Raw genomic sequence first — 13,623 nt, 5'->3', positions numbered from 1 at the left:
CGAAATGCTCCACCATTACTAATCTTTTAAGCTTTACGACTTTTATAATAGATGCTATGGCAAATGGTCCACAAACGGACGTTTCATATACGGATATCTCTCCGCTGCTTTTGATAAAAAAAACGCAATTATTATCACTAAACTGGACCGACTGGGCTTCGGTTCCATGCCCGGGTTGGCGGTTCAATGCATACGGTGCTGGTCTTACAAACCAGTTGTCATGTGTTCCAGCCCCGACCTGAATTGGCGGTTAAGATCGATGATAATGTGTCTAATGAATTTTTTGCTTTTCCACAAGGCAGTCATCTCGTACCACTAATTTTCTTCCTGTATTTCAACGATGTGAACTTTTTACTGGGAGTTCCACGATTATCGTTTGCCGACGACCTCAAGTTATTCAAAATCATTAAGACAACTGAGGATGCCATTTTCCTCCAGAGTGAAGTTGAAATTTTTTCGGAATGGTGCGAGATAAACCTGAAGTCTCTCTACGCTCGAATATTGTTCGGCGGCATGGAACCCGTTCTTACATAATAAAAATCTCATAATCTAATCAATACAGCGCAGATTTGTTCGTTTCGCTCTTCACCAGTTACCATATAACAACCCTCATCAGCTGCCGAGTGTTCTTAGAAACAATTTCTTCGCTTGGTTAAGTGCTCCTAATACATCCACCATATTCACCACACAGAGCACCTTCTGATTATCTCCTGAACCACAATTCCAAACTTTCGAGGAAGCCCGGATCTGTCAAACCATAGTTTAGATGGCTTGGAAAAATTTTGCAGGTTGCAAATGAATAAATAAATAAATAAATTAACCAGTGAAGACAAGAACAGTCATCATAAGCAAGTCAATCGGAGATTTCCTTCTGTATATAATATATTACTTTTATTGAAGCATTCACACCATGAAACTGCTTTCCTGTTCGATCTTTTGTTCATTCGCACTAAATCTACGCACTTTTCCTTCGGTTATTAGCCTGTAATCCAACTGCTGTGTAAGCAACGGCCCTTCGCCTGACATTGCCGCAATATCGATTAATCGTTCACTGTTCGGTTCGCTTCATGTTCTGATCTTTTGCATTAGTTTCATCACTATGTCGTTTGGTTTGAACTGGTTTCTCGTTAGTGTTGAGTTACTTTTTTTTCCTCTTTTGCTATTGGTTGTGTTTGTATCATTTTTCTTTTATCTAGCGATATCAAATGCAATAAAATGATTACAACTTACTCTTAACGGTTTCCTTATATATTCGAGATTTTTGTTTGGTTTGGTAATAATATATCTTGTTAGAATGAAACATGTTTTTCGTAAGTATTTTTTTGGAATTACAAGACGCACATCAAAACGCATTTTATTTCTAAACTTGCATGATTTTGGATTCAATTTTGCTTGTTTCCTAGGTGTAAGAGAAATTGGGAAAAATTAACAAACATATAAAGTTCTAGGTGGATTTTTATGCGTAGCTCTTATTATTTAGTTGTAGAAGTGGATGTAGTTGTTTTTTGCAGCGTACCGAACAATTAATCTGGTACAACTGAAGAGTTACTTATGAAGGAAGGTGGTTTTAATGTATTTCAAAGATTATCTGCTATCAAAACGTTCAAATTGTACAACTATTAATGTAAGGAGGTGCCTCGGACAAAAGTCTTTATCAATCCTAAGTTTTGCTATGTATTTAACATTTGCTCTTCCAAGTTGGCGTGTGTAAATTAACTTAGGTCTACTGCGAAAACGTTTTAGTGTGCATTCTTTTCTGGAAGTGAGAAAAGCACTTCTTTTGGTTGTGTTTTTGCTCATAAATTGTTCGTAGAATTGGACGTTGTGTAAGTGGGAAAATTGGTTAAAAAATGCAAAACGTGTAGCAATATTATATTTGGTTTCCCTGGAGCAGGCTTTTCGGTTCAATTGAGAGAAAAGATATAAGCCGCCCGCAAATGCAGTTCGAAACGCTTTAGTGGTTATTTCTTCGCACAGATCAATTTGATTATTGTTTTGTAAATATAAGTACCATTTTCTTTTTTGTTCATATATTCATATAAAAAAATTGATTTGATATAAATCATTACCTTAATAAAAACAAACTACAGTAAACCACAAGACTATATGCGATCACAATATTCTTATATTTTTACTCGTGCACCGGTTTTCCGATTGAAAACTCACCTTTTTTATGTATTTTGTAATATATTTCGTTATTGTAATAGATTCTACATGTTGATTATTACATTAACGTTAATTTAATATTGTTGGTACTTGAACCATAGCTTTCAAAACATGCTTACCAGACTAAGACGTAATGGGAAATAACGCGTTAGTTACTTGATAAAATATTTCATCGGTCGTGAAATGTTTCTTAGGCTCACGATACTTTTAGTGATGAAATGTTTCACGATGAAAAAGCTTCCTACGCTGAGTAAAAAGACTAAATAACAATCAGCTCGTGTGCAGCTTTGGCTGTTTCCATTTTGAATTATTATTCAACTTTGTGTATTCTCGTGACAATGTGGAAAATCCATTAGTTTGAAGAATTTCCATTCTATAGAACATATTCAGCTTCATCACCCGAAGTTTTGCCAATCGGTTTTGCAAAAAAAAATAATAATAGCTTATCTCCTTAGGCACAGAACTGATTAATAACACCTATATGCTTCCTGTTTTTCGCAATATATTTTAGCACTAAATGTTCACCACTTTGTTCTTGGATGTAATACAAAATTTTAAGAATTTTGTGACAGTGAAATCCTGAATAGATTGGTTAAGTCCCAATTTATCTTAGTTCAGTCGTTTGCTTTTCGCCTACCAATATGCAAAAAAAGATTTCCGAAAGTTGTGAGTTGTGAAAAAAAGGGGCGAGAAGATGAGATAAGAGCTGTCGTGGATTCGTAAAGAAAATGTTCTCAGTTTTTGGTCAGATTTCAATACACAAAGTCGAATGGTAAGCAGATTTTTGACAGCAAAATCATCGCGAAAAATCGACATGGAAATGTTTCGATTTAAATAGCCTTGATTTTAATCGTATTATCCTAAACTGGTTTTGGTTGAGTTTACATATGACACAGAACTCAATCGGTTAACTTGCTGAATAAAAAGTTTCAAGAGAAAAACTCATTTACTATAAACAGGGGAAACGGGGATTTATATTTTTACTACACGTATTTCCAACAGTATGATTTTCCTATAGCGATGTTTCTGTTGATTTGTTTCTAATTGTTTCGTTATTACATTCTTTTTTAAAAAAATGTTAACATTCGTTTTCATAGTGAAGATGCTTGTTGAAGTATGTGTGAGAAAAAATGATTCTATTTTTCCGGCTCGGTGTGTTTGAATTTGGTCTGTTATGGAAGTGGAAAGAGTGAAGTAAAATTGGAAAAACGTCGTTAATAAGAGTTTAATCAATGAAGCAGATCTAATTTCAGTTTGCCGCGGTCTGTCCAAATCCGTTAATATGAAAAAAGTATTACATGGAGGATTTAGGATCAACTATAGTCAAAAATCCGATAAAAGTTTTAGTACCATTGATTAAATAGAAACACGGGAAAAATTACTCAAATGTCAACAATATGTAGATGATTTAGCTAGGATAAATAATGCATCGGGTATGTATTTGGTAATATAATCACTCTTCCTACCATATGCCCTTAACGATGAAGAATAGTGGAAAAGAGTAACAATCTTAGGATTAACACTAACACTTCGCCTGCACTAGATGATATTCTCTGACAGAAATTGTGCTGGCACTGCTGATGATTGCAAATTAGCCGTTTATGTCTATCAGTTCTTGAGCTGTTTTGCATCACTATTTCAAAATTTGGCTCTCATGATTATACTCATTCGATTGATTCAGGATATTGCAAAATGGTGTAGTAAAACGTCTCATAAAAGGAAAAATACTTTTGATTATACAATACGCAGCATCATTAATTTTCAGTGATATAGCGATAAGTAGGCCTTCCAGTTCTAAGCAGTTCTGTAACAATTCGTTTAGTACTGTCTCAACTATTCAAAACAATTTCGGCTTTCACAGTAATTTACTAATAGGAAGTAGAAAATTTACTATACTTATACTTGTAACTCAACGCACAAAATTATTCCTCTCCTGTACTAACACAAAGATATTGAATCGAGTTTCTGTCACTTTCCGGTCTATAAACCATGTGTTTTTTTTTACCTCCGTTCTATTTTCTAGTTTTTTAAACTATTGTTTCAAAAATTTTGTTTATCCGTGTCTGCCGTACTTTCTGATTGACTAGGACACGTTACATGAAAATTATCTCTAAACCTTCAGATGTAGTTGCTTAGCGGTTTGAGTTGAACTGCTCGGTAGCAAAGTCTTGGCATTACATTCCTTTTGTGGAATTTGGCCTTTCTGTTTCAACAGACTTCGCAGCCGATTCATATAGCGTACAGAATCATTGCATGGCTAGTACTATGGATCCTACTGACGCTAAGAATCCTTCCAGGTCGGGGCTCAAACAAAAGGCAACTGGCTTGTAAGACCAGCGTCCTATGCATTGAACCGCCAGCCCGGGATGAACTGCTAGGTGGTAATAGCAATTCAATTGGAGCTGCCATTGCATTGATGAGTGGAAAACGAAACACGAAAACTCAAATTGATAATCGGAGAGAAAAAGAGTCTCTCAAGCGTGCGTTCAATTGCACGCAGGCCAACCCCACTCTCAAGCCGCATTTCTATGAACATCACCATAATAGCGAGCTCCATGAAAAGTTGTCTTGTAGGGTAACGGCTCCAGTAGTCATCTCAGCTCCATCTGTCATCCTATTTACTAAAACCATTAGTTAGAGAAAAATCGGCTAAGATGAAAATAGGTGCGTTAGCTTCGTGTTTTCGCGTCGCTATAACAGCAGTATTGAACATTTTTCGAACTATTGTTTCAGCGGCATGCATTGCTTATTACAAAAAATGTCACTCACTTTTCTCAGAGATGGCTTGACCGATTTTATGATCTTATGATCCCATGGCTCGCTATTGCGCTTTATCATTATCCGACTTCCGGTTCTGGAATTACAAGGCACTATGTGCAAATCTATGAGAAAATGCGCTTTCAATTTTCTCGGAAATTTCTTAACTGATTTTCACAAACTAAGATCCAAATGAAATTCTTTTAAAAAGTCCCCGAAAAGTTGATCCAGATCCGACTTTTGGTTCTGGTATTACAGCGCAATAAATTAACATTTTTCAATTTCATGGGGATTTTCTCACAAATGATGGCGAAACGAGGTGCAAATTTTTGTAAAATTCACTCTTAAATTCAGGTAGTTGACAGACCTCGGTTTCCGCTTCCGAAAGCACCGGTAGTAGTGATGAAAAGCTCAAAAAACGAAATTCACTTCGATTTTTCAGCAACCGTTTAACCGATTTTTACAAATCATGATTCAAATTAAAGCTCTCATTTTCCTAAAAGATAGGTTCCGAAATTATAGGGCAATGAGTATCAAAACTTTCCAACTGTCATACAAAAGGATGCAAAATCGGTACGCACCGATACGTGCTGGCAAGGAAGAAGAAAACACCACCGCCTAACACACAGCGTGATTTATTCAATATTGTATAGCGTGCAGGGTTGATACATTTAAATCTATATTAAATTGAAATTACTGTTTACAAATTGAACAGGTTATGGTAGTTTATACCAGAGAAAGTTTTTGATTTTATTCAAGTTTGGAAAAAAAAATCTTGACAGAATCTTCTAGTGATGTTTTTGAAAATATAGATAATATGAGAATTACATCAAGGTGGATAAAAAAAATTTTTACAGGCTAATCAACTATTTGGATTGGCTCAAAGTGGCTGTCGTTATTATTTGTGATAACAAGATTTACTATAAATGTTTGAGTGGATTTGTTGACTTTGAATTGCTGAAACCTGTCATCAAATTCGTTTTCAATTTTGTCTATACCAGTACTGAAGTAATTCGTATCAACAGATGTACTGGTTTTAGGGAAATATTGTTTTACACATTGAAAATTAAGTACTTCTTCGCTTTAAATTTCGCTTCAAAACAATTGATTTTTTTTTCGAAGCAAACCCATTCTTTTGACAAAACATAGGATGAGTGTTCCAGTCTTTACAGTTTTATTGTGGTTTGAGTTTCGCGCCCATTCCATTACTGAGTGCAACTGCTGTTAAATGTATTGGCACAAATCTCAAAATATCCAGGGGAACATGCCACTTGAGCCATTTTGTTCTGATTCCACATGTGGTTGTAGCTGGGTTATTTTCAGTTATCGCCAAGCCAAAACGATATTTGATTCAACTCATTAAATTTAGCCTGACACATCTAGATTTAATTTCGCTATTTGGTAATTTTTTGATGAAAACTTTCGGTAAGTGAAGGGTGATTTTATAAGAGGTATAGGATTTGATTTTCAGAAGTAACAAAAACAATTTGAAAAAAATAATGAAATCTTTATTGGAATCGATAGAACGATCACGATATAACGATGTTTTAAGATGATTTCATGCAAATGTTAGCCACGGCTTCGCATTAGATGGCCCATGCGCAATATCCAATTTTGGCATACTCTCTTCAACATATCGGCCGGTGTTTCACAAATAAACGCTTCAATATTGGCTTCCAGTACGTCAATCGTTTTTGTTTTACGCTTGGAGACGTGAACCTTAACATGGCCGCCCAAGAAATAGTCTAAAGGCGTTAAATCTAGGAGACCAATTGACGGGCCCAAAACGTGAGATAAACTGTTCACCGAAGACGGTCATTCTTTCGCGTGCCAGGCAAGTTCAATTAGTAACGCCATTCATAGTAACGTTCCACCATCGTCTCCTTTGAAGAAATACGGCTCGATGATGCCACCGGCCTATAATCTATACCAAACAGTGACTTTGTTGGGATGCATTGGTAGCTCTTGTAATGCTTCTGGCTGGTCTTCACTCCAGATGCAGCAATTTTGCTTGTTGGCGTATTCATTCAACCAGAAATGAGTATCGTCGCTGAACACTATTTTTCGATCAAAAAGTGTATCTTCATCCAATTTTGACAGCGCGAAATTGCCAAATGTTAGATGTTGTAAGTCGATTCATGATTAAATTATAGACCAATCTGAACAAGTTTGGCAATGACACAAGACGTGTCTTATTTCACGCGTGATCTGTCTAAAACAGTGTTGCCAAAAAGATACCAGCAAAAAATCACCCTTCATAAGAAAAAAAAAACAATATGTTTTGCAGAATTATGCGTGTTTTTATAACGCGTTGTTTTATTTTTTTTTTTAATAATTATAGTTTTTCGGTAAATCAGCATAATCAGCGAATACGGTAAAAATACAGCATTAAATATATTATCAAATTACAGTCACCGAATTTCTGTAAATTTGGTAGTTTATGACAACTAACTGTAAAACGAGGAATCCGCTCCAACGAAAAATCATTGTGTCAGATCACATTTGTAAGAGCTCTAACTGGAGACAATTTTCCAGAATTTCAACTCTTTCACAGCCATATTGGCGGAGCTGTTGGTTCTAATGATGTTCATTATATTTGAATTTTAAAGCAACCGCTTCACCGAAAATTTAGAAAAAAACGTGATTAATCCACCTAGCAGTGAGATGATACCTTTTTTTTATCAATACGCATGTGTTTTTGCATGGATATTCTTAGGTGTTTTAGTTCTCATGACATTATTTTAATTATCGTCGTTTTAAACGGCAAATTGAGATTTTAATCACTCATTATCCTGTAATGCCGAAACTGCAAAACATATCGAATTTCAATCTTAGCGTGCGACAATCGATTGAACATTCCATGAGATGTCGAAGTAAGTTCCACTTTAGAGTTTTTCGTCATTATTTATGGTACTTCCAGAGCCGGTATTCAGGAATTAGCATAGCCCAAAATGATTCGAATGGCCATAAATTATTACGCCAAACAATTTACATGAAATTTATAAACTCATCATCTGTAATTCCAGAATCGGATAAAATTCACCAATTTTGTATGGAACCTTAAGTCCTGTAATATTTGTTTTTGAAGTTCGATTTGGTCTTTTTTGAGAAAATGATTGAGCTTTGAGAATCGATTCGATACTGGAACCGGAATTCTAAAATCGGTGTAGCCGAAATCAGTTAAATTCACCTGAGGAGTGTGTAGACATCTTTGAGAAGTTGTAGTGCGAATTAAAATTTGGGGGTACATTCCGAATCCAAAAACGAATACCGCTCAAACTGAAATAAATTTATTTGGTAATCGACTATCCAAATCTGCAAACCCGATAAACCTGATTAATTTATGTGAAATGAACATTTTTATACTAATCACCCTGCATTTTCTAAACCAGAAGTCGGATCTGACTAAAAAGTAAGAGGTTTTATAGGATTTTAAGACCTCTCATTTGAATCATAGATGATTCTTAGATTTCATTTGAATCTTAGATCGGTTCAGCCATCTACGAGAAAAATTAATTGCATTATTTTAATTTCGTTTCACATATCATCCTGTGGTTCCGCAATCAGAAGTCGGATCCAAACGTAATTCAGGAACCTTGTTTGGGAGTATACGACTTTTCATATGAATCTGAGTTTGTAGAAAACGGTTTAACCATCTCCGAGAAAATTGAGTGAAATTATTTGTCACACACGCATTTGCTGATCTCGACGAACTGAGTCGTATGGTATATGGAAGTCATGTTCTTCCAGCATTTATTGCTGTAAGTAGTTTAAATCAATATAATTATAGAATTACTTTCAACTAGATAATGCTGAATAATGGTCCGAGGCAAATTGTCATAAAAAAGGATGCTGTACACAGTCTTTTTGGTACTTAGAAACAATTATATGTAACAGTATAAAAAATCGTGTTTCATGTTGCTCCCAAGCATTGCTTTTTCATACAGCGCTCAAAATTCCTTCTACTGGAATAAGGCTTACACAAAAATATCGATATCTCCGTTAAAAATGGACGGATTTTAACAATCTATGGCTTGTCGGATAGGTATTACCGAGCGAAATCTAAGTCTGGAAACATATTCTGTTTTCAAGGTCAAATGTGACAGATACTGTCAAAAAACTGAAAATTTTGACATAAAACTTCGTATAATTCAAAAAGTAAACATCCGATCTCAAAACCATTCAATAGCGTTCTGGGTGACGGGGAGACCTTTCATTTGCGACTAGTTTGATCAAAATCGGTCCAGCCATCTCTGAGATCTCGACCTCTTAGTTGACAACACACATACAGACACACACACATACACACACACACACACACACACACACACAGACATTTGCTCAGTTCGTCGAGCTGAATCGATTGGTATATGTCATTCGGCCCTCCGGGCCTCGGAAAAGTTTTCGAAAGTTTGAGCGAATTCTATACCTATTTTTTATATATATATAAAAAAGGTAAAACGTGCTTAATCCACCTAGCAGTGAGATGATACCTTTTTTTATCAATCCGCATATGTTTTTTGCATGAATATTCTTCGGTGTTTCAATTCTCATGACATTATTTCAATGACCGTCGTTTTAAGCGGCTATATGAAATTCCAATCACTCATTACCCTGTAATGTCCAAGCTGAAAATCAGATCGAATTTGAATCATAACGTGTGACAATCGATTGAACATTCCGTGAGATGTCAAAGTAAGCTCCACTTTAGAGTTTACGGTAATTTGAGGTACTTCCAGAGCCGGTATTCAGGAACCAGCATAACCAAAACCGATTTGTATGGCCATATGCCGAATAAATTGCAATAGTTTGGGTCCAATTTTAAAGCTTTCGGGATTGTCATCTTCTATATCGGTTTGAATTTTAAAAATTCATCATCCTGTTATTCAGAGTGACGGGGAGACCTTTCATTTGCGACTAGTTTGATCAAAATCGGTTTAGCCATCTTTGAGATCTCGACGTCTTAGTTGACAACACACATACAGACACACACACATACACACACGAACATTTGCTCAGTTCGTCGAGCTGAGAATCGATTGGTATATGACATTCGGCCCTCCGGGCCTCGGAAAATTTGTCTAAAGTTTGAGCGAATTCTATACCTATTTTTTATATTTATAAAAAAAGGTAAAAATCAGAGATCATTTAGGGGTTATCCTAAGTTTGTGCTTAGGGCACATAACCATTTTCACTTTTCTTTACGTTTCGTCTTAGACTCGTCAGTTTCATTCGGCACGTCAGAAAAGACATAGCACTTCGGTATCAATTGAAAAAGTGTTTTGCAAATTTTATCTTTGAGTTTGCATAGCGGTTCAAGTTGAACTGTTTAAGTTAGCACTAAGCAGTTCAATTTGAACTGCTCTGCACTGACGAGTCTAAGAGGAAATGTAAAGAAAAGTACAATCTGAGATGTTTTGAGCATTGTCGGGAAGGCTTACATTTTCGATCATGCGTTTCCATTGAAGCTCTATTAAAAGAATTATTATTATTATTATTATTAGCTCTAGTAGTTATGGTTCTACTTGCAATCCTAGGAAAGCAGCCATTGTTGAAAAACATACAAGCAAATTTTCTCCGCTACTGCTTGATGAAACTTCAAGAAAAATACATCAGTTGATTTAGGAAAATTAGACAAACAAACTGATATTTCTCTATTGAATTTCCGATCAACGACAGCGATGAAAACTGTATTTGCGTTATGCAACATTGACTGTTTTCCTAACATTGTACATTGCACCTTATGCATCATGCGTTTTCATCTAATAAAATTTCAATGGAGACGCAAGGTTGATTGTTAATTTATTTTCAGAAAACTCAAATATTGTGCTTTCTCACATTTTTAGAAAATATGAAACCGAAGCACTTCAACGTGTCCACAAATTATTCAGTTATTATTAAAAAAAATCAGAAGGGGTAACAAAATCAGAAGTGTGTCAATATTTGTTTCAACTTTTTTCATGTATTTTAATGCAAGAAATGCACCTTCAATTATATCTTTAATTATCTGACAATACCGAAAACATCTTTGATTTTTACAAACTTTTCGAGTTGCTCAAATAAATGAAAATCAATAGAATCACCCTAGCTCTGTCAATATGGCTGTTAAATGGTTGAAATTTTAGGGAAATTGTCTCCAGTCCAAGCTATCCAATATGGTATAACGATTGGAATTTCTGTTGGAGAGAAATATCACATGCTTATCTGACTATAACCTTTGAAAAGGATGAAATTTGTGAGAACCAGTTAAAAAGTAATTAATGTCAGAAGCATAGCATAACACAAAGTAAAACTTTCCAATAATAATACTATTTTTAAGTACCTTTTTTTAAATAAACAATATTTGCGCATAGAACTGAAGAGCCGCAGCTTCGTATCCAAATAGCCGCATGTTGCCGACATCTGGTCTAGTCGCTTATGAGAAAACAAAATGACGTTTGTTTTAGAGCTTTTGACCATTGTTTTCGGTACTTATAGAACTGGACTGATTTGGAAAACAAGGAACGCCGCCAAAGTTTGGAGATGAATAATTGGAGGAATTTCTCGATCAAGACCCCTCACAAACGCAAGAAGAACTTGTAAAATCACTCGAAGTTACTCGGCCAGCCATTTGACAACGTTTAAAAGCAATGAGAATGATCCGAAAGGTAGGCAATTAGACGCCGTATGAATTGAGGCCAAGGGTCGTCGAGCTCCATTGTTTCACGTGCGTACAACTGCTTCAACGGTACAAAAGAAAAGGTTTTTTTCTCTCCATCGAACTGTTACTGGCGATGAAACGTGGGTCTATTATGATAATGCAAAACATCGGGCAACGTATGGATACCCCGGTCATTCATCATCATCGACGGCCGTTCAGAATAATCATGGCCTAAAGGTTTTGCATTTGGTAGAACGAGCTGGGTGTAGTGTATTATGAGCTACTGCAACCACGGGAGAATGTCACCAACGATAATAGATTCGTTTGAGCCGAGCATTGCAAGACAAACGACCGCATAACACCCATAGACACGACAAAGTAGTTTTGCAACATGACAAGACAGTACTCTTTCCAATTACTATTTGTTCCGATCAATGTAGCTTGGCCTGACTTCTCCAATTAAGGTGAAAAACGGTGTTTCTGAATTATCAGAAAGATAGGAAAAAGTATGGACAATACTTTGAATATTTTTCGAGAGTAAAATCTCAAATTTCGAAAAAAAAGCGAGTCCAACGCTTTCGTTGCAAAAGACATGGATGCACCAAATTGCCGCGAATTTGACTAATTGAAAAGTTTTAAGCATTCACGAAAGTACATCTTAGTGAACATGTCTCGGAAGCCGAAACCATTGAACAAATTGAACAAAGATTGGAAAAAGAAGCCAAAAAGGAGTCCGAGCTGAATCTTGAGAATACTAATCCTGTTGTGGGCGTCTAATATTAACAGTATATTCAATAAAAATAAAATATATTGTTTCCACTGAAAAACAAGCACTTCCACAGTCTTTATAGCTATCGTCGGAGATAAAACAAAAACAAATGGAACAAAGTCATGGAAAGTGACAAGATTGAAGAAAAGTTTACCATTAGTCAACTAATATCACATTATTGTAGTTTCTAAAAATATCGGACTTATTTTCTATTATGATACCTGTGTCGGATAAAAAAAAGTGATTGTAATTAAAATTTTCAAGAAAGATGTGTATTATAAAAAATATGCGCCGCTAACTGCTTTGTTGTTGCGTTTTGATAAATAGTATCAGTTTTACGTTGAATATTTTTGTGCATAGAATGTTCGGGAAAGGTGTTTCAATTAACATTCAATTCTATTTCGCCTTTGCTTTATCGCTCTATTTCAGTTGTATCGGTTTGCCATTAAATGCATTTTTTTTGTTGTTGCCTGGGTTATTTATTTCGTACCCACGTTTGTCTTTTGCAGTATAACTTTTCGAATGTAATATGATAATAATCAATTGTAACCGTAATGTTAGTTAGACTGTTTATCTATCTTTTGCTTAGCTAGTAATCAATAACACGAAAACATACGTTCAAATATGACTCTACACCTTTTTGTTTTGTCTTGTTGTTGGACGCGCTCACATTGAAATAGTTATTTTCTTCATAAAATTTCTGATCAGTTTTTTTCTTGTTTGTGTTACATCTTTCGTACATTATTTAACTATAAATTGTTGTTCGTTCTACACTGCACCCTTTCGGTAAAGTTTTTCTTACTCTCTTTCTTTTTTTTCATCCCCCCTTTAGTCAAACCTTCGGCATTTTTTTCCACCTGGTGGAAATAATTAAGCTTACCACCGATTAAAAGCGTGAAAACAACGAAGAGTAACGATTTCGCAGCCAACATTATAATTACAAACTTCACACGCCGGTTCCGCAGGGCCAGATGCAGAAAGCAGAATACGGCCGTCCAGGCTGGATACCCAGCATACCCGTTAAGCGTAATTTAGTTCTGAGTTTTGGTGATATTCCTGTCAGGAGGTTTGTAGAATTGCTGCACGAAGTGTAGCAGGTCGTACACGCAGCCCGGTCCTTTTCCGGGTTTCATACATATGAAATCATCGAGACTGTGGGTATTGGCTGCAACGATTGGAAGATATCAGTAAGTGCTTGAATCTTAGCTATCTTAGTTCTGGGTTAGAGTAATTACATGGAACAGACTTGAGTAATGAAATATATTATCGCGAGGAATTGTCAGCTTCTACT

General features: G+C 35.7%; 1 protein-coding gene across 1 annotated transcript in view; it reads right to left on the bottom strand.

The window, feature by feature from the left end:
• Positions 1-864: 864 nt before the first annotated feature.
• The window catches only part of LOC131435694 (protein N-terminal glutamine amidohydrolase), a 131,918-nt gene continuing 119,159 nt past the window's right edge, over positions 865-13,623 (bottom strand). The window contains exon 4 of the mRNA XM_058603840.1: positions 865-13,497. Within this exon, the coding sequence (XP_058459823.1) occupies positions 13,364-13,497 (134 nt within the window). The 3' untranslated portion in view covers positions 865-13,363. The remainder of the gene's footprint in view (positions 13,498-13,623) is intronic.

This window comes from Malaya genurostris, chromosome 3 (assembly GCF_030247185.1).
Source record: "Malaya genurostris strain Urasoe2022 chromosome 3, Malgen_1.1, whole genome shotgun sequence".
Taxonomy (NCBI): Eukaryota; Metazoa; Arthropoda; class Insecta; order Diptera; family Culicidae; genus Malaya; species Malaya genurostris.
Note: the sequence above shows the minus strand (reverse complement) of the source record. Positions and strands in the feature narration are given on the sequence as shown.